Source organism: Euprymna scolopes, chromosome 10 (assembly GCF_053919585.1).
Source record: "Euprymna scolopes isolate OS-2025 chromosome 10, ASM5391958v1, whole genome shotgun sequence".
Lineage (NCBI taxonomy): Eukaryota > Metazoa > Mollusca > Cephalopoda > Sepiida > Sepiolidae > Euprymna > Euprymna scolopes.
The window spans coordinates 125,116,690-125,139,538 of NC_136491.1; the positions used below are offsets into that span (position 1 = coordinate 125,116,690).

A 22,849-nucleotide genomic window follows, 5' to 3' on the forward strand; every position below is an offset into this window, starting at 1 on the left:
GATATTTAATTTCAAGAAATATTCAATAACTAGTTAAAAATAATTTTTAAAAATAATCCAATGAGTAAGTTACGTATTAGCGAGAAATACGGAATTTTGTCTAATAGTTTTAATACAGAGATAATGTACGACTAAGCAATAGGAAATACGTGCAACGCAAGATTTGGTAATTAAAAAAATAAAGCTGAATAACAATTGAGACAATCTAACCATTGTTTATGACAATTAAAGAAATTTTAGGCAGAAAACGATAAATATTAGTCTTAGTAGATTTCTTTTGTGTGTGTGTTTGTTTCCTGTTCGATTGTTTGCCATGCTTTTCAATGCTGACTTGATCTCATTATTAATTGGGTCACTGAGCAGCAAAATGTCTAACAGACACGAGTTAACAGGTAAGAAAACAATAACCAACAAAAACCATCTCAATGTTGCTACAGGTTTGCTGGGAGGAGAGGAAGAAAAGGTACGGCGTAAATTCCAGGCGAACAACGAAGACATTCTTGGAAAGGGAAAGAGACGCAAAAACAGCGCACGCACGCGCACACACACACACACACACACACTCGTTCGAACTGGATTAGGGAATAATGTAAACTTACTTATATATGCAATTTGCTTTTATTTAAAATTTTAATATTTTATTTTAACAGAAATTGAAAAGAAAGACGTTAATATTTACAACCTATTCGGACAATGTACACACGTACATATTACACACTAATCTCTAAACAAAGGATCTAACGATTTATAAAATAAAACATTTTTGTGCGCGGCTTATTTTATATACATACATACATATATGAGACTGAGATAAATAGATATGAGAAATTTCTTCAAGTTTGCACAAAGGTGTATATAGTAGCTCAATAGTGTATCTGATTAGGGCTCTTAATTAACCATGTTATAATCCTAGTTTATTCAAAATTAAAATATTATTTACAATGGTTTCTGCACATTTCGTAAAAATTCACATTCATAATGTATAAGATTTACCGAATATTCACAAAGAAGCAGGGAAAAGAAATACAGAAATTAAATATGTATTAATGATATTGAATGCATTTTTTTTTCTTCCAGCCTAACTGTAATGAATGCACTGATGAAGCCTCTTTGTGAAGGTTTGGTAAATTTCAATATACTGCAAAAGTGTATATTTATGAAATATGTTCCTGATGTGCATTGGTAAGAGCTGCTTACTTTCAACTAGGTAGATGGATATTTGATCCCTGGACTTAGGATGGGTGTTAGTCTAGCCGCACTGAAGAGTTGTGATACAGCAAAGCAGTTCATCTGTGGATGGCTAATATATATATATATATATATATATATATATATATATATATATATATATATATATATATGGGGGGGAGTGATCTACAAACAAGCTGCAATATAATTAGTCTGAAATCCCACGATAGAATGAAATAAACCTTACTATGTAGCTCACTTACCATAAGTATATCGCTACAGTACTAAGCTGCTCTGTTCTTTAACCTTTTTAGATAAATATCGAAATAAAAACATGTAATTATAAAGGCGTGAAACAATAGTAACAAATAAAATGACTGCTTTTCATTACACCTGAGATGGGCGGCCCCTTTGTATTGATTGAATTGATTGTTTATTTGGAAAGCTGGTTTAATGTATGTGTTTTGAAAACGTTTTATATTGAATAAACTAATCATTTTAACATTCATTATACAAAAAGTTAACCAAACAAAATCGAGTCTTGAACTTTTGGGATTCTGTTATAGAAAGAATTACATAAAAAAAAATTAAATTAAAAAAAAAACACAACAGCGAGTTATAAGTGCAACTGCCTATGAAAGAAGTCTTTTTACGCAGTAGTATCTTCAGTTTGAGAAACAGAATCCAAACACGATCAGTCTCTCTCTCTCTCATATATATATTATTTCATGTATCCGCATAAAATTTTATAAGGCGATATATTTTACGTATCAATTTACAGTGTTTACTGTAAGAGTGCTCAATACGTCATTGGAGCTGAGTATGGCAATTAAAATACACAGAATCTTTTGCGTTTCACTTTCATATATATATATATATATATATATATATATATATATATATATATATATATGGGGGGGGAAAGAGAAAGAGAGATCGTAAATGAGACACTATTCTGATTTGTCGCAAATGCAACTTAATAAAAAATGTTTGCTTGTTTTGTTTTTGTTTTTATGAATTAAAAATGATTGAAATTGAATACGTACGCTAGCGGATGAACAAAAATCCATAATCTGCTCTGCGTATTTAAGGAATGCTCCCTGATCATGCTCTAAAAACATTTGTTATTCTCACCAACCATTTATATACTACCACTGCTGGGAGAAGGTGAAGAAAGAGGAAGAAGATATTGGGACTGACTGGCTTCCTTTCTGTTTCGCACGCACATGCGGTTAGACACATTCTTTTGTTCTCCTCGCGCACGCACGCACCTTTTTATGCGTGCCTGTGCCCACATGCGCTCGCTCTTTCTCTGGTGTTTACGAAGGGAGAATTTGTGAGGGAAATGAAGCAACACAAATATGCAATGTTTTTGAATAGACAATAACGAGAAGGGGAGGGGCGGGTGATGGGATAAAGTATCATCATAAATTCATAGTTTTTTGTGCGCTCAACCTCCAGATAAGAGATTAAAAAGATTTTAACATCGCTGAAGAAAAAGATCCTTTTAATGACTCAAAATTCATTTAAGAAAAGACTAAAAGAAAACGGTTTATTCTCGTTCGTTTGTTTACGAATCTCATTTATTTATTTTGACAGTGTATTTTTGAAACTACGTTGCACAATTTGCTTGGATAAGTATATTTCAGTTTGATCACAGGGGTATAATATTGTGAGGTCAGTGTTGGTTGAGTATATATATATATATATATATATATATATATATATATATATATATATATATATATATATATATATATATATATATATAAAATATAAAAATTAAAAAAGCAAGCCTGGAATAAGGAGTTCCAGAATTTGGAAAACTGCACAGGGTTCCTCATTTTATGGTGGAAAAAAGAACGAATTGACCAAAATATCTTCTTGGTTTATGTATTCATTTTTTTTTTTTTTTTTTTTTTTTGCGGACTGTTATTCTTATCTTTATAGTTATTGTTTCATGAAAATGAGGATAATAGTTCACAAAAAAAAATTTAAAAAAAAATGAATACACAAATTATGAAGCCTCATCTAAAAAAAATAAATAATATAATATATAATATCTTGGTCCAGTTTGAATGATGTGATTTTGTCGTTATTTCTACTAACATGTGTGATGATGCAGTTGCTTATCCACGATTCCAAAAATTAATTTTTCATTATATAGATTAACAAAAAAAAAAAAAAAAAAAAAAAAGATGAACACATACCAAAAATTAATTATTTCGGATTCGAAAAAAGAGACCGCCTAAAACAATAATTATCTTGGCTAACGAGCCTAAATTGTAGAAATAGCTAATATATGTATATTCAAATAATATAAAATAATTATTTTATATTCACGATGCGATAACAGTATGTTCAGTATTCGGGATAGATCATTATTTATATAGCAGACATTCAAATAGTACAATAGAGAATAGTTTATTAAAAAAAAATTAAGTAGCACTTATGAATGAATATTTAGCATTTGTTTAAAAAGCCAAACGATATAAGATAGTTCTCTTTAAAAGAGATGTTTATTTACCTTTTTGAAGACATGCTTGCTAAAAGACCATTCTCAAGCGTTTTCCTTTTTTTTTTTTTTTTTTCTTTTTATAAATCTTTTTTTCCTTTTTTCTTATCTTGGAGATGTACAAATTTTTCTTTGTATTATAAATCCGCTGGGTGTTAAATGGACAGTTTTTATTTAATTTTTTTTTTCAAGTGCAACAAGCAACACTGCAACACGTAGCTCACGTAACGTTGTATTAAAATAAAGTAGCACTTTTTTAAAATAAAATATCGTTATGAATGAATATTAAAAATTTCTTTAAAAAGTTAAACGATATAAGAGAATATTTTATAAAAAATACTTTCCAATCATTTTTTTTCTTTTTTTTTTTTTTTCAAAGAAACGTGTAATATCTTCAGAATTGAAAAAAAAAACATTTAAGCATTGGATTACATTAATTTGAAAAAGTTTGAAAAAAAATTATCAATCGTTTATGATTCTGAAAAAAAAAAAAAAGTGCACGCGGAAAAAAGTAAAAAGTCTGTAATAATGAATCTTTGAAACCCCAAGTTTAAAGGATTTTTTTAGTATAAATTATTCTGTTCTACTAATTGAATATAATTAACTTGTAAAGTATGTAGCTTTACATTTGTTTTTATCATATATACTAGCAGTTCAACCCGGCTTTGTCCGGGCCCTATGTACTCTTAATAACTTTGTATGCATATATATATATATATATATATATATATATATATATATATATTAAGTTTGTACTCATGTACAGGTAACCTACATTTAAAATTTCTAGTGTTCGGACTTAAAATTAGCGGATGAGTTTGGTAAAGGTTTCAAAGCTCAAATCATTGAACTTTGACTCCTTAACAACAAAATTTTTAGCCAAAATCCGATTATAAAGTGTTTCTCAAATCTCAATAACACTTTTGTTAAATCTTGAGTCTGTAGACATAGTAGTATGCTAGGGAAAATGTGCACACACACAGACAATATTTCTTTAATATCTAGATATATCAAAGAAACTACTGTTGATTTTATGTCGATGCACAATTAATCTCAATCCCAAAATTATTTGCTACTAATTTACTATTATTCTTAAATCTAAACTTATTTACTATTAATTCACTAATAATGTCAACCCAAAATTATTTGCTATTAATTTACTATTGCTCTCAACTCCAAACCTATTTACGAATAATTCATTATTAATCTGAAACCCAAAATTATTTGATAAACTTTACTATTACTCTTAAATCAAAACTTATTTACTATTAATTCACTACTGATCTCAAACCGAAAATTATTTGCTGTTAATTTACTATTGTTCTCAAATCCAAACTTTAAAAAAAAAAAAAAATTTACTAATAATTCACTATTAATCTAAAACTCAAAATTATTTGCTATTAATTTACTATTACACTCAACACCAAGCTTATTTACTACTTACATTTCTGCCAGACTTTGCTCGGGCTCTATGTACTGTTCCTAACTTGTCCTATGTGTGAATACACTTTATGTAAGATTTCAAATGTTTAGACCAAAATTTGTCCGAGTAATTTCGTAGAGACTGCAGAAGTCAATTTATTTTACCTTTGACCCCAATTTTGACCCCTTAACATTTAGTATTATGGTCTCAAATCAAAACACAAAGTTTTACCCATATCCAAGTTACCTACACCTAAAATTTCAAGTGTTTAGACCCAACATTGGCAGAGGAATTTGGTAGAGTCTGCAAAGGTTAACTCTTCAAATTTGACCTTTGGCAGCCAAATTTTTGCCCCAAAACTGATTAAAATGCTTGCCACATGTCTGAATACTTGTTGCATAAATTTTAAATGTCAAACACAAAATTGGCTGAGTAGTTTGCTAAACACCGCAAAGGTCAAATGTTTTTTAACTTTGACCCCTTGACAGCTCAAATTTTTGACTCAAACCGAGTAAAAAGCTTGGCCTATCTGAATACTCTTTATGTAAAATTTCAAATGTTCAGACCAGAAATTGGCTGAGTAATTTAGTAGAGACTGCAAAGGTCAATTTTTTAAAAACTTTGACCCCAATTTTGACCCCATAACATTTATTTTTGGAGGTTCAAATCAAATTAAGAAGTTTGATCCATGTCCAAGTAACTTACATTTAAAATTTCAAGTTTTTAGACCCAAAATTGGCAGAGGAGTTTGGTAGAGTTTTCAAAGGTCAAATCGTTGAATTTTGACCCAGTGACAGCCAAATTTCTGGCCGAAAATGGATCCAAGAATTTTCCCAAATCTCAATATCCTAATGTCAAATCCCAAATCTCTAGACCAAAAATTGACAGAGTTATTTGGTAGGGAAATGTACACAGACAGACATTTCCATATATATATATATATTCGTAAAAATAAGCCTTGATTTTGCGAAAATATATGCATGCTCGATTATGAAAACTGATAATCATGAAGCTTAATTAATTGAGTCAATTAATATTGACTTTGATTTTATTGGGATATGAACATTACTGGAATTTTAATATATTAAAAATTTTGGTTTAAAAATAAAAATATGAATATATATATATATATATATATATATATAAGAGAGAGAGGTGAGTTGGTTAAGTAGGTAGGTAGATACGAGATTAAAAAAAATGATGAAATTATCATTTATGTAAATCCCAAGAAAACAATTTTGTGTAAGATTATTTCTGAGACAATCTGGGATTTTTTTTTTTTTTTTTTGTATCAGATCTTATCAACATAAGAAACTGATACTAAGATCAAAGTTGAACAACATCATGATCCAGTGTGAAGACATTAAATATACAGCAGATGGAGAGGTAGAAAGAGTGTTGCATTAAGGTAATTACAATTAGAACCTGTTACAAAGCAATTATATTTAACATATTACGATACATAATATTGTCCACATTACAGGTATATATATAAGTAACATAATCCAATAACATTTTAGTAATTACTGTTTTTTTGGGAGGAGGGGGAGAAAAAAAATCAAAATATGAGACCAAATAGTTAAGTCAATAGATAAATTTACAGTTTGCAAAATCTTCTCTAGTATTATAGAAAAGAAACTCTGTGTGTGTGTGTGTGTGTGTGTGTGTGTGTGTGTGCGTGCGTGCGTGCGTGCGTGCGTGCGTGTCGGAATTCATTCCCTATGACCTCGGAAACGAAATAATCCGATGAAAGAAAGAACAGATGATTTTGACCAAACACCTTACACAGCCTAACATCACAAGTGCATTTGAGAATTTTTATTACCACACAAGCTGAAAGACTCGACATAAAATCAACAGTAGGTTCTTTGATATAACAGAGGACGTGTTCGAAATAAATGTTTCCATTTAGAGCACAATTGAACCATGATATTTGACTTTTGCATTTTAGACTTTAATGCAAGCAATTATATAAAAAAATAATTTTATAAAATACAAAGTAGGTTCTCTACAGTGCAATGTAGACTACAATGTATTGTAGACTAAGTCACTGCAGGGAGGCCTATGAAGTTTCCTCCCAGTGCACCGCAATGGGTCCTCAACAAACAATCAATCGATTTGATTGAAAAATGTGCAATTTCACTGATTTCGATGACAATAAAAATATGTCAGTGTGAAATATTTAATCCCGGCCAATGTCAGGTCACCCTGTTAGTATATATATATATGTGTGTGTGTGTGTGTGTGTGTGTGTGTGCATACTTGTGCATCTTTGTTACTGTGCTGAAATCATGTTATTCTTTAGAAAGCCATTCTTGTCATGAGGAGGGGAGAGTGTTTTGTAAATATTCTGTACTTTCATCTAACAGTTTAAACAAAAATATAAAAATTGCATATAACTTGTAAATACTGTTTAAAAAATAGTTTGGTAACGTAGATGCACAAGCATCATATATATATTTTTATTTGAAAGTTGTGAATAAGTTACAAGCTATGTAAAATTAATATTAAAAATCAGTCATAATCTCTATATAAATAAAATGAAGTCATTTTTCCCCTCTGAGTTTGACCTTAATATTTCATGCAAATGTTTTATGCACAAACTGCAGCACATTATCTGAGGTGTGCTATAGGCCTATTACCTCTACACTTGCTCGATAATCGTACATTCCTATATTTTTTTCTGGTGAGAGTTCATTGCCAAAATCTGTAAGAATCAATGGAAGTTGTAAAATCTTCTCTCTATATTTAATTCCTCCTTTCCCTGCTCTCCATTTACACTGCCACTTCAGCGTTCACGAGGGACTAATACGAACGCACACCGATTTTGGGTTTTATAGTTGCATTCCTTCTGCGGGAAATGCACCACGCCTAATTATACATTGCTCATTTACAATTTATTTCAAAACATTTTTACACTAGGAAAAAAAACAAAAACGATTCTATCCTTTTCTTGGTGATTCCTTTTCTTTTCTTTTTTTTTTCATTAACATATATTATATCATTTCCTTTTCCTTTAGTTTCGTTCGATGATTTCTTTTTCTGTTTCCGTTTTTCCGATTACAGAGTTAAATATTAATTTTCCCGTTATCGCATTACAAAATGTAAACAGTCAAATTTTCACGTAAAGCGATTACAAATAAATCCATCTCGATTAGTAACAAACTATTTATGACTGCTTTAAAATATTTACTGACTCGCATCGAAAACTACAATATTTAAAAATGGAAACAATGCATTTCTATATGCATCTCTAAAAACCTCAGTTCCGGTTTACTGTGTTTTGTATGCTTTCGTTTCGTTTCTTTCATGTTCCCCTTTTTCCGATTTCATTGCGATTGTAAACATCGTTACGATATAACTCAAAGCAAAATTAATTTCACTACCGATGCTATTCTTAACACAAACAAGGTGTTTTCTTTTTTGTAATTTTTACTTCAATATCTTAGGACTTTACTAATTATCCTGGAATTACACCATGACAAATTTGCGTATAAAAATTATAACAAAATTTCGTAATGAAAACAACATTGGATTTTTATAAATTACCTTTTTTTTTTTTTTTACTTTGAAAGGTTAACAACAAATAAATTTACATTACTGTTTTCTTCATTTTATAACAGGGAAATGGGTTGTTTTTGTATTTATTTACTTTTTGGTTTTAACTGTAATCGTTCTCCAGTTAATATTCTTTGTTATTTATTCAATGCTTCGGCCATAACTTTTTTTTTCACGTGTACAAACAGTTTCTCTTCATTTGGTGAAATTAAGTTTTGTCCTTAACCTTTCAATTCCTATTTCAGTCACCTAAATTACTTAGTGTGACAGGAGTTTAAGAATTTATTGCCAAACCTAAATATTATTCATAATTAAATATTATGAACATTAATAAACTATGTTAGGTAACTTTTACATAGAATAACATGCTTTACGGTTGTGATAAAAATGCAACGGAAATTTACTTTTCCTTCCCTCTTCAATTCGGTACATTATTACATTACGTCAAACTCATCGTTCACATTACACATGTCAACTTCTATAGATTTTCGGGTACAAGATTAGGGGTTTCTACTCTGAAACCCGTTTTTAACATGGGGAGGTTTGTGGTCTATTCTGAGATCCGTTTCATTGGAAAAATGACATGACATATTCATCATGGTTTACACTGGGCGAGCACCATTTCACAACCGAAATAAAACCAAAACATTTATTGTATAAAAATTTAACAAAATACAATTGGAAAAAGAACAATTGAAAACTTTGCGTAAAAAAATTATAATTTTCATAAAACAATTTGGTAATGAAAGTAACATTGGATTTTTATAAAATAGTTTGTTTTTCTGTTTTTTTTTTTTTTCGAACAAATAAATAATTGGAAACGTTATTTTGAAATAAAACAACTTTGATAGGTCAACAACAAATTAATTTAAATGATTGTTTTCTTTTTATAACTGGGAAGTGGGTTGTTTTTTGATTTATTTATTTTTTGTTTTAACGGCAATCGTTCTACAGTTTTGATTTTTGGTTATTTATTTATTTATGGCTTCGGCCATAGTCTAACCACGATTTTCACACAAGGTGTGTTAAATAAAATGGTGTCTCCAATTTCAGCAATAAAGTGTAGAAGCACCGTTAGTCTTTGGATTATATTCGTTGGGGGTGGGGACACAATTTAAAAAAAATATTAAAGCGGAGCGAAATTTAAGTTTCCCTTTCATTTTTACAACAAACCAACAAATAAGGGAGATTCATTTACTAGGATTTTCATTAGAAGCTGAGCACTTATTAAAATTATTTTATTGTTGAATTTTTTGCATTTTGGTTACATTTGTTAGTTTGCAATCGCTGATAGCCTACTTCAAAAATTGAACACAAGACGAAATTTTAAAAAATGGTACTCATGCAGAATTTGATCCCTCCCCCTCCCCTGATTCCATTTATGGTTAGGGTTCGACCCACAATCACCGGATTCAACCGAGCGTTGATTAAATGTTGAAACACTAAATCAACATTTTATTTATTATTATGGCATAATTAATTAATTAATGATGGAAGTATTTTTTCTGTTTATTTTCTTAACATCTGTTGACAAAAAAATAATTTGTGCATTCTCTTGAAAAAAAAAAAAAAAAAAAAAAATTTCTTCACTTTTACTAATGGTTATTATACATGACTCACTGTCTTTAGGTTTTGGTTTCGATCTCGGCTCGAATATTTTATTTTTTACTTACAAGAAGTGAACTATTTAGAAAAAACATAATACTCGCATGCACATGTCTCAGTTCCTTTCCACTTTTTTTTTTTTTTTACTTAATTTTTTTAAAAGGAATTTTGCGTTACATTTGATACCCACAGTATTTCTGTTTATAATAAATAAGAATTCTGCATTAATTAAAATATAATATTTATACATATTTTATGACTGGACAACACTGGGCGCCTACAAGTAGTTATATAAATTCAAATATTTTCTAGAAAATAAATTACTTTCTCAGAGAAAATGAATAAAAATAAAATCATAACTAATTTAATAGTTTGCCCAGAAAGTAGAAAGCAACATAAATTTTATTGTTTTATGCAATATTGTAAACTACTCAATAATAGCATATTTTCAAATGGAAGACAACTTACTTTAAAATGTGCTTTTTCATCACTAAAAATACAGATTTATTATCTACATGCAACTTTGATTATGCAACATTTCCCCATGAGAGTAAAAAAATAAAATGTTTTTGTTTTTATATTTTAAAATAATTATCTTATCAAGAAATAAATTTATAATTGAAAATAGATGAGATCATAAATTTATAATTGAAAATAGATATAAGAAATGGCAGTTGCTAAAAGCAGTGTGACGTCATAACAGATAAATGAAAATTTTTATTTGCACCCCCCCCCATTTCAGTGTGCCCTTTTTGGGGGGGGGCGAAATATCACTACATTAAACCGGCCTTGTGTCACACCCAACTCTCGTGAGAGGCAGTAAAAAAGACATTTTTGAAGCATGTGTACGTTTGTTTACCATCAGCAGCAGTCATAACTGTTGGCTGCTGCTAGTGTGTTATCACTCAATGTCAAAGTTAAGAAACTATATATAAGTCCAAAACAACCAAGGCAGGTCTGTTCAACTATGTTCTTCATCACTACTGATTATCAGTTTGCCTTCCTCACCAAACTGCACCCTCCTTGACAATTTCTTATGAGGTGTGATTAACGTTATTTTATAGCCCCATCCTATCAGATCTCAGCTATACTTTTAAAGGTTTCATATTTAGGTCCAAAATTAAAAGCAAAAAGTTATTCAAAAACTATAGGAGATGCTATTCGGAAAATAATAATAAAAAACTTAATTTAATCACATTCATTAACCCATCAAAAGTTCTCAATTTATGAAACTAAAATTATTCTCATAACATATGCAACTATCAACAATACATATTTATTCCTCTTGTAAATAAATGTTTGTATTAAGTCGATATAGTCCTATAAATTCTCATCCTGATAATATTTGAATATTTATTATTTAATTAACTAAACAAAACCATTATTAATATCCATGATTTACTTACGGTAAATTAATTCGACCTATTTATTAAAATGACAGAACAAGTTAGGTAACTACCTTTTTCTAGGAGTTATCGCCCTTACATTTGAAATTCTATTCCTAAATCCTTATATAAGAATTGCAAACTAACCGGTTTCAAAATCTGAATTATTTTTTACATCAATATTAAATGAAAACTTACCTTTTATATTTAACTCAAGATCCAATGAGCCTACACAAATTGAAGATTAGAATTCCAATCTTCCAGTTAATTTAGAATTTGTTTCCATTTTTTTTTTTTTTTTTTTTTAACTAGTCACTGCGATATGTGCCTAAAGTTCAATTATATTGAGCATCAAGGGGTAATAATATTTTCAACATCATATAGACATAGAAATTTTCTCACATCAGCCCTATTTAATTACCTTATGAGAATGATATAGATAATTTTAATACGATTCGTCCATTATCGATTCTTAGCATTCCCTACGTTATTGTTAATTACAGTTTAAGGTTAGCATAAAGCTTTATTTGACCCTAATCAGACTAATTTCATTGAAACTTTTCTTAAAATACTAACTCATAAATAAGATATATTTCCCACTCTACAGCTCACAATATATGTAAGAATTTTACCCTACTATTTATATGGGTTTGAAATAGGCTAACATGTATTTCATTCTATGGAAACAATTTTGTATAATTTCTTGCTTTTTATTAAGCAAGTTCTCATTAGATGTTACTCCAGGAAGGATTCCAAAGTGCATAAATTACATTTTTTCTCTTGTTAAGTATATACTTATTAGTTTTACTTAATACTGACTATTTTAATTCATAATGAATTTTATTTTTAGCTATTTCCCTAACATGTTTAGCTAAAGTAGTAGGTTTATCAGATCATCATTTGGCTCAATTTTGAATATAAGTCTTTGTATTATTTGCAGTAATTATGCTACATTTATAGTTAAACAGTTTCTGCTTAATGGGTAATTCTTGTTTCTACAATTGCAGTTATTTTCAGTTACATTATTGGTATTAATAGATCCATGTTCATCATGTGTATAGTATGCACTTTGTAGTTTGTTTATTATATCCTATTATAGATGCAACTAGATTTTTGGAAGTGGAGAAAGTTTAATAGTATTTTTATTAATGAGCTTACCCAATTTACTATCCCTAGGAAAGATCCTAGCAATGATACTATAATTTTTCAGAATATTTGAGAGAATATGCTTATTATATATGGAGGATTAAACCATATGGTAGATCATCTCCTATTTTCCTTTATTTTATTATTTGTTTTAAGTGTCAGAGAATTCCCATATCGGTTTTGATAATTAGGTAATTCATTTTCAGTTATAGTATAACGTTTTTTATTCATCAGCTGTTCATTCTTAAATAATATATTTCTTTTTAGAGATAGACGAAACTATGGATTTTTAACAAAAGATGAATGTTAGAATTATTATCTATGTAAAGAAATTATGGTTCAGTGTCATGATAGGGTTCATATGTATTATTAACCGAATTCAATGTAATATCTAAAAAAACTGACTACACTATGATTGATGTCTATAGATATTTTAAGATTTATTATTTACTAGTGGGGGTACCCGGCATTGCCCGGGTGTTTGGTGGTGTAAAAGAAAAAAAAAGTGTTAGTAGTCACGCAGGCTCGAATCCGTGACACGAAGGCAGAAAAGAATGTGAAAGAAAACATGACATCTTACTGCTACGCTACAAGGCCACAGGAAGTGAAAAAGCGTTCAAATTTAGCAATGTCAATCAAAAAGTTGACTTGCTAAGTGAATGAGTTCACACAGGTGCAGAAATGAAGGTTGGCTGAAGGCCAGTTCAGCTTTCTGCCATTTGATTTATTTGTTTCCTCACAATGTTGGGAAAAACCAGCTCCCCACAAAAAGGGAGTGTTCAAATGAATAGCAATTGTCTGATATGAAGGGTTTCCCCCACGTTGATCAAAGCTAATTGCTTTCTGGCGGAAAAGCCAGGAAGCTGCTTCGCTTTCGATTAGTTTCGCTTTTATACGAAAAACACAAACAAACATGCGAGAGGACGGAATAGCATGAATTTTATAAAAGTCGATCAAAATAAATCTAGAGATGACACCCCTTTGCAAATAATAGATATTATAACCTAGGGAGTATATAAAAATTTCTAAAACACAGTAACCCCCACCCCGAGAACCCCGGCAAAAACACCTTTGCTGGACATGCAAAATGTACATGCCACTTTTGCTTTTTATATAGATAGATAACATTAATATTGTTCATTCGCTTTCAGGAAGGAAGCAAGTTTAACATGTACAATTTACTTGCCTTTCATTATATAACATTTTTAATATTTAACAATAACCATCCAATTTCTTGGCTTAATCCCTAATAGTACATAAAGTTAAATTCAATGGTCTTAGATAGTTTTGACTTCCGCTTTCTGCCTAGCGGAAATCATGCCAGTGCATACCAAGGTAAAGTTCCTTCTGATTAATGTTTATGTAATTCCAGTTTAATTTTAAAATTTTACATGAAAAAAATAATTTTTATTTTTAAATACTTTTTTCAGAATGGTTTTATTTTTATCTATTGAGAGGGTGCCCTGTCTTGCCGTGTTGTAAAATATGTTTAAATATATTTTGATTCATGCAGATTTTGTATCTATTATTACAGAGACAATTCTCAAGTGAATATTATATTGTACCTAATATATAGTAGCAATTTCCAAAGTTAAAAAAAAAAAAAATGACTTAGGTATCATCAGCTAGAATCGAAACCAAAACATTTAGCACTCCAGCCTCATCTACCAATGTAGCTATTAAGAGGTAGATAAGAAAGATTTAATATTCAACGAATTGAAGAAATGAATTGAATTTGGGCATCTGTAGAAAGAAGCAAAAACATATCAGTAAGTTGAAATGAACAGTTTGTATTTCAACTTGGCGATATATATCTGTACGCATTATTCACCCATCCAAACAAAGATTTTACTCATTATAAACCATCCTTGATGTAGGATTATTATTTCCTGTTAATTTCAGTTATGTGACCAGTAGTTTAAGTTTTAATTGGTTAAATATTTACACACAGACAGATATACATCTAATGTTTTTTTTTATACAGATAAAATATGTTATAATCAAAATATATATTTTTTAGTCTTTACTTGAAAATTTTTTTATCAGAATGGTTATATATAAAAAATATATTTTAAAAGTGTACATAAAAATAGTCTTTACTTTGAAATGTTTTTTATCTATTACACACGATAAAAAAACGTATCCAATAAAGAATATTCCTGAAATAATTGATTTTAATACGCTGTGCAAGAGAAACCTTTGCAGATGACTATCTAGACATGTCCAAGTCTATGACTAAAGGATTGGTTGGTTGGTTGTTTTTGTTTTATAGCATATCAACCCTTTTCAGGTTATTTAATGCCAAATCCAAAGATTTAAGAAAAAATTTTTAACAGAATATATTTGTTGTTTTCAAGTCGGTTTCTATTTAACCAATAGTTGGGACCCTAACAGGTACTACCACTCCGGGTCAGAGTGGACCTGGAAGCAATGGCAATTAAAGGGTGGCTCTACACTCCCCAAAGCCCGCAAGCTAGGGCCTCACCACTGGATATAGTTTAAGACCATGACTAAAGGAAGAACCACATAAATAGAAAAAGATAGTGAAAAGAGAACAATCTCAAGTAACTACAGACCAATAACCTACCTACTCTGTGAAAAACTTTAATAGCACAACTGATCGAACAGATCTACCATTCTCTCATTAACTGTGCACTACTCTCAGAGAAACAGAAAAAAACACTGAAAAGCAACAAGAAGGTGTGACCTACTGCACATCGACCAAAAGATCCTGAAGGTTAAAATGAGAAAAAAGAAAATGTACATAGCATTGATTGATTACAAGAAAGCCTATATCACACATTCCTAAACATGGATAATTTAGAGATGAACAAAAACAAGCACCTAATCGAAGGATGCAAAAATTCAGTTTTTCACAAATTAACTAAAAATAGCCTAATTTCAATAGAATTTTCGATATCGAAGAATTAAGAGATAATCTTTCACTTAATAAAATTGCAGACTCTAAATTTTGGAAGCAACCGTTTTCAGTAGGGGTGCTATATCTCCATGAAGCTTCCCTCTACCAACTGATCGATGCTTTTTTTTATTATTATTTCAACTGTCGAGTACATGTTCAAATTAATAATTTTCAAAGATGATTCCTTGTAGATTAATATTCTATTTTGTTCTTTTGTTTTTTATGGGGGGGGGGGCAAAAACCATTAACTTCTAGTTGAACAGACTTTACTTTTAGAAATGTAAAAACACTAATATAAATAGAATATTACTAATCAAACAACTTTTTTTTTTCTTGGTGGTGTGGGGGAGGGGTAAATATTTGCTTAATTTATTACGGACGCAGTAGTAACAAAAAATATTAAACGTTATTATTCTAACAAATTACTATAGTTAGCCTTATAACTCCTGCTTCTCTTATTTTGTACTTTAGTCCTCACATTCAATGATCAATGTTTCTGAGAAAGGAAGAAGAATTGCTGTTTTCTGAGTTTAAATCTAACATATCGTTAGTTAGTTTTTGGCCTTCAACTATTTTTATTTATTTATTTTTTTAGCATCAAGTGGCTTCTTGTCTTGTTTGGAGAAATTCCCATAAAATAAATAAACATGTTCTAAAAATTGACAACTCAAAATGTATTATGACTGATGTTTTGTTCTGACTAAGAACTGAAAACAACATTTTTTTTATCTCTGAAATTTGGTGTCTTTATGTATGTTTACTCAAATCAAACTAACTGGAGTAAAAAAAAAAAAAAAAAACAGGTGAGATAATTTTTACTCATGTAACTCTTTAAGTGAATCAAGAAAAAAAAAACTTATGATATATATAATTATTTTTTAATTGGAACCAAAGGGAATATTCACATCATTAAACAAAAAAAAAAAAAAAACACTGATACAAATAGCTAAAATATTAAGGAAACTCCTACCTACATAAACAGAGAACACCAATCAACCAACTAAAGGTAGGCTGAGGTATGAATTTAAGTTTGGATAAAAAAAAAACATAGAAGAGCATTACACAAATCCAAGAGAACTGAAAATGTTCAAATTCATATAATCTGACATCTCCTCCCCAAAATGGTGACACCAGCCTTGACTGATATCAAACAAAATAATTATGGATAAGATCAGCCAGGAAGAACACCATCCAGACTCCCATTGAAAGAATGCAGAAATTACTAAAATCTTGGGAAAGCTTACTGCTACTCAAATTCTAGACAAAGTCAACACTCACTCTAAGAAATAAATGGTAAATGGCTGTTGCGATGTAAAGTGATCTGCAACAGTTATTGAAAGGTGTGGTGTGATAGAAAACTGTTCAGACTGGATGACACTCAGTCTCCAGGGAACACCACTTGTTATTGCCAGTAAGTAATTACTGATAATGACTTTTGTGAAATTTGCTGAGTAAAATACTAATAATAGATCACAAGGTAAATCTGAAGAAGGCAAGTACAGGGAGCTTACTAGAAAGTCGAAGGAAATTATAGTAATACCTACAATTGTATGAACACTGGGAGCCGTTAAAAAAAAATGATAGGAAAAAAACTAAGAGACTGGAATGAAAGAGTGGATTTATGCCATACAAAACATGGCACAGATGAAAACAGTTGGAATATCAAGAAAAATCCTTGAGTGTGGAAACCAACACACATAGCCAAGTGAGACTGACCAACCACAGAGTTGAAATAGAAGCTGAGCAACCGCAACTAAAAATATAGAAAGAAAATAACATGCTATCAAGGTAACTAAAAATGGCAAGGTGATGTTCGTCCATCACCTATGAAGATAAACATAATCACGCAGTTATTTTGTGGGTCTGCAGATGGCGCCTCGATCCAAGCTTTGAAGTATTTCCTGCATGTAGGAAACTCGTGGGAGGATTCTCTAGCTAACTGCTCTGTCTTTTCGAATAGCTGCCAGGGTAGACATGTAAGAAAAGTGCCAACTGACACCGATCTCACTCCTCTCACCAAAGCACCACCAGACATTAGTGACACAAAATGGTTGATCAGAGAGGATGCAAAGACCAAGGAGGAAGATCATCAGTCAAACTGCAACTAGAATGGCACAAAGAGTCTGGAGAAGTTTATTATTGTTTATTGAACTTTTAAAGATTTGTATTTAAAGTTTATGTTATGAAGATAGCAAAATTGATTAATTATTAGTTTTCAATAGCTTGAAAAAAAAAAGTTTAATGTACACATGGGGTACATAAAAAGGGCTTACAAATAAAATAAAGTTAGGAACCCCTGTTCTAAACTCCCATAAATTTAATTGGAGACCTATACAAAACATCAAAACATTGTTTATCTTGAGCTTTATCTTATTCCTATGGCAAGATGATGTGACACAAGGATCAGAAAGTGGGATAAAAGAGGCAGCACCCTATAGGAAGAGCACTTCAGCCTGCAAAAAATTTTTTAAAAATGCTTGGATAGACTAGTCAGCTCATCAGCATTACCTGGTAGAGACATTCCAGGCAATTCGCAATCAACACCTTTTCAAAAAATAAAAGAAGGCAAAGCCTCGGAGGGTGAATCCCTGACAACTGCATAGGACCAAAGATATGCTGCGGTCACAGTAATGGCCTAGAGTCTATTACTTTAAATTATGAAACCACTTCTCATGTGCTTGTGTGTAAGTGTTGCTCGCCTTTACATAATTCACACATTGTTAATTGATTATTTATTGAAATAAAAAAATTCAAAAGTGCAAAATAAAATGAAAGGAGAGAAAGAGGGATGAGAAAGAAATAGAAACAAGAAAAGAGCAGAGGGAGAAAGAAACAAGTTTATGACATAACTGAAGGGTGATTTGTAAGAGAAGTAATAGGAGGAAAGCGAAGAGCGGGTAGAGAAAGAGATAAATAGAAAGAAGGTAGAGAGAGAAAAAAAGAGTGAAAGAGCGCATATGAAACGATGGATTTATCAAGAAAGAAATATATATATTTACTTGAGAATGGATGACGACATAAAGGACGAACTGTAACTTCCGGCAATGTTATAGATAGACTGATAACCCAATTGATCACGAGTTGTCTACAGAAAATAGCCTAGACAGTGGGTTGTCTAGTATATTTATAAAACTTGGATCATCTCATCTTGCTTGTCAGACACATTTCATGATTTAAAGAAAGGAATTTATATATTTACTTGAACATGGATGACATCATAAAGGATGAAGGAAACTTGTCAAAAAAGTGTGATTTCATAAATGATGAATGTTAGTAGCTAAAATGTTTGGGCAGCAGCAGTCTTTATTTGCAATTTCCAAATAGTCAAATACTTTTCTCAATTCATTTGGCAAAACATAAAATAATCGTTTCATATTTATGAAGGACCCGTAGCATAGTGCATAAAGTATTTGGTAAAATTCAGTTGTAAGTTACACTCTTCTGGAGGTTGAAGGTTCAATCCTCAGTGCGGATGACACTCAAAATACAATAGTGAATTATTTAAGATTTCTACCTATTCATGGCTGATGGAATGAGAGCATGATACCTCTGTGGATTAAATAAAGGGCTCCGTTTGAAATTCCATGCAGATTCCTGAGTTCAGCAGAAAGAAGGGTGGAAATAACACTAAAGACGAGAACTGTAGTTCGAAGAATCCAAATAAAATAATTGTACTTTAATTGCTATGTAGGGAAAGTGTACTGAAAATTTAAACAAAATAAGGATACAAGTAGTCTAGCACTTATCCAAATTAACCTTGAATTGTTACGTTGTTGGTGCATTTATTATACCTCAATCGTACTATATATATACAGTATTTTATATCGGTATTATATATACAATATTTTGAAATATCATGCTGTGTTATTGATTTATGATACAACAACAGCTTTGTTCTGTCAACTCCTAGGAGAACCCTCCCACTGGTTTTACCTTCTCTCTGAAAAGGGGTTGGTTTATTGCTAATCGCCTGAAGCGCCCTTATTGGAAAATGATCATAGGGCTGCTCAGGTATTTTTTGTAGACTAGAGTTGGCTGATCCTACTGTACTGGTTTCTCAAAACCACACCTGACCTTGTGTCTAACCTCCTGGTAAAAAGGTAAACAATATTCTATTATTGATTTAAATAACAGTAATCTGTTCAGGTGGTAATATCAGTGATAAGTGAATAAAACGTTCACATTTTTATTCATTTAATTATTCATGTATAAATATATTTTTTGTCATATTTCAAGAAATTTCTACTGAAAGACATTTTGTTTCTGAATTTTATAGATGAGGATTGTTTATTTGTATCATTTGATTCTTCAGATTACTGTTCTCATCTTGAGTGTGATTTTCAGCATGTTTCAGTCAATGTAATCGCAGCCTATTTATCCACAACATTACGGGATTTTGCATAGTAGATAAAGTATTTGGTAAAATTAATTTGTAAGTTACGCTTTTCTGAGGGTAGAAGGTTTAATCTTCAATGTGGGCGACATTAAAAATACAATTGCAAATTACTTAAAGCTTCTACCCAGTTATGGCTGATGAAATGAGAGAATGTTACCCCACCCCGAGTTCCATTCAAAATTTCATGCAAATTACAGTTTGACAGAAAGATTCCAGGGTTCAACAAGATACACCTGAAAAAGGTCGGGGGTTACATTGATCGAAAAGTTGTGAAAAATAACACTCAAGATGAGAACAGTAGTCCAAAGAATTTAAATAATATGAGATATTTAGCATTAAAAAGGCTAAAGTGTCAAGAATAGCACAAAAATAGCCGGCCTAGCAGATCAAAGAAATAGAGTCAACAGTTTTGACTTATAAAATTGACTTCAAAGAGGCCCACTCATCTTAGTACAGGCTCATTTACTCAGAAGAGGATATGAGTCAATGCAACCCAGGTCACTGAACTTTTAATTCATTTAATTCAACGCATTGCATATATATATATATATATATATATATATATATATATATATATATATATATAGTAGAACCCCGAGTTATGGTGGCCCTAGGATACGTTTTTTCAGGTTACAATGTGGAATACAATGTTTTTCCAGCCTCTGGTTACGGTATTTGCCCCGCCTTACGGTGTTATTTATAATATTATTTGACTATATACATGTATATTATATACTGTATTGTATTTTGTTACTAATTTTGTTTTATTGTATTCACTTATGCCTACTTAGAAAATATGATTTATATTAGTATTAAAACTTAAAGAAAGAGTTCGGTTTTTTTTAATAAATGTTTTATTACAAAACAAGACTTTACTAAAAAATGTAGAGTGCATATGTGTATATTCCCATAAAAGAGCTGATATGACATGAAAGAAATAGTTAAACAAAACGAAAAAGTATCATCCTCCCCACTCCCCATTTTCTATGGGCCACACACAAAATAGCACTTTGTCTCAAATAAATTACTTTGATATTTGCATAAGAAATGTAACATAATAGATACCTCAGATGTGGATGGTCAGAGGTTTTGTTACTTTTGTTGATACCATTGAAGCACAGGGACAAGGTGCTAGTGTGATTGCAAGGGTTAGGAGTGGATAGAGTAAATTCAAGGAACTTCTGCCATTACTAAGCAGCAGAGCATCATCACTGTTAACAAAGAGAAGAGTCTGTCAGGCACGTGTACACAGTGTGATGATGTATAGAAGTTAAACATGGTCAGTGCAGATTTTATTTTTTTATGGAAATCACTCCAGACAAGGCATGAAGCCACTTGATGTAAGGAACTAAAGAAAAAAAACACTTTAACATCGAAACCCCACCAACAATAAGTGTTGGATTGATAGATTTCGACCTAGAAAACAGCAATTCTCCCATCTTTGTCAGAAATTGCAGATAGTATGTAAGGACTAAAGGATAAAATAATGGAAGCAAGAGTTATGTGATCCAAATGAGTTCATCACATCTTGTGTCAAAGCAGTTCACCCTCACTAATCTGCAGCAGAGTCCTTGGAACACTTCAGCCATCCCGGTTTCAGCATCAGGCACCAAAAATGCAAGGTCCAGCCATCAGCTCCATGTCTGTCCTCACTAAACTTATTCAAGTCTTAAATTGGCTACCTTTATCCTTCTTCCAGTCAGCAAGTGTGACTGAGGTTACCAACTTGTGGACAAATTCTTTCTTAGGGCAAAACTGAATCGTTTGGTTTGGTTATTCTGTTTTGTGGCATATCAACCCTTTTGGGTTATTTAATGGCAAATCCAGAAAAGTTCTTATGCTTTAAGTTCTTTATATCTTCAAATATTTATTCATGGTGTTTGTTTGCTTGTTTTGTCATTTTTTTTGTACACGAAATTTGTTGCTTTTGTTTTTGACTTTGCAGAGCATGATTGAGTTTTTCAAAAAGAAAGAATAAAAACAATAACATTAATGTTAGGTGCATTGTAGGTCAGAACGCGAGTATCTTCAGACAGTCTGATTTGGTAGAACTCTGAACCCTTTGGAGTGTCCGACATTATACTACTATAAAAACAGTTTTCCTTTGTATTTGAAATGTATTATTTGGAGTTGTTTTGGTTCTTAGAGAAGAACTTATGTCACAAGTAACTGTACAACATACAGAACAATAGTTTACAGTCTGCACAAAGTTCTGTGTATTATGAAGACCTAGTTCCTTCAACCTGTAATAGTCTTTCAGTGTGTTTTAAGCAAAGGACAAATTATGTCACTCTACATCTTCGAAAATGAACTCTGACCCAATTCAGATTTGAGCTGTTGTCCACTGTTCTCAAACGTTGGGTGGAAAGGGACAGAGTCTCGGCAATTGTTGAGGTGGCCTGTTCCCTGTTGACTGAGCTAGGTTTCTGGTCCTGTGCAGTTTTAGGAGTTCCAGTCTTCCAACCTTTACCTTCTCCCTTTGGGAAGGGGTTAGTTTATTACTAATTGCCTAAAGCGCCCTTACCAAGGAATGCCGACTGTGCTGTCCAGCTATTTTGTTTGTAGGCCAGAGTGCTTTTCCTCAAGGTTTTTTCAAATCCTACTTTCCGCCCTTTATGCCACATGATTACGCCATAGGAGGGAGATAAATTGTTCTTACGGGATCATAACAAAATATTTACCTCTATTTGAACGCATCACTTCACAGCAAATC

The 22,849-nt window shown here is 31.2% G+C and overlaps 1 protein-coding gene across 5 annotated transcripts in view; it reads right to left on the bottom strand.

Annotated features, from left to right (window-relative positions):
- LOC145286266 (uncharacterized) overlaps nucleotides 1-22,849 on the bottom strand; it is a 281,380-nt gene that overhangs the window by 186,198 nt on the left and 72,333 nt on the right. The window contains exon 1 of one of the 5 annotated variants that reach the window (XM_080135100.1): nucleotides 18,740-18,902. The exons of 2 other annotated variants lie outside the window; for them this stretch is intronic. In XM_080135100.1, the coding sequence (XP_079991226.1) occupies nucleotides 18,740-18,759 (20 nt within the window). In that variant the 5' untranslated portion in view covers nucleotides 18,760-18,902. Of the gene's footprint in view, nucleotides 1-2,234; nucleotides 2,557-18,739; nucleotides 18,903-22,849 lie in introns of those variants that run through there. 2 more of the 5 variants (XM_080135097.1, XM_080135096.1) reach the window with 2 other exon arrangements.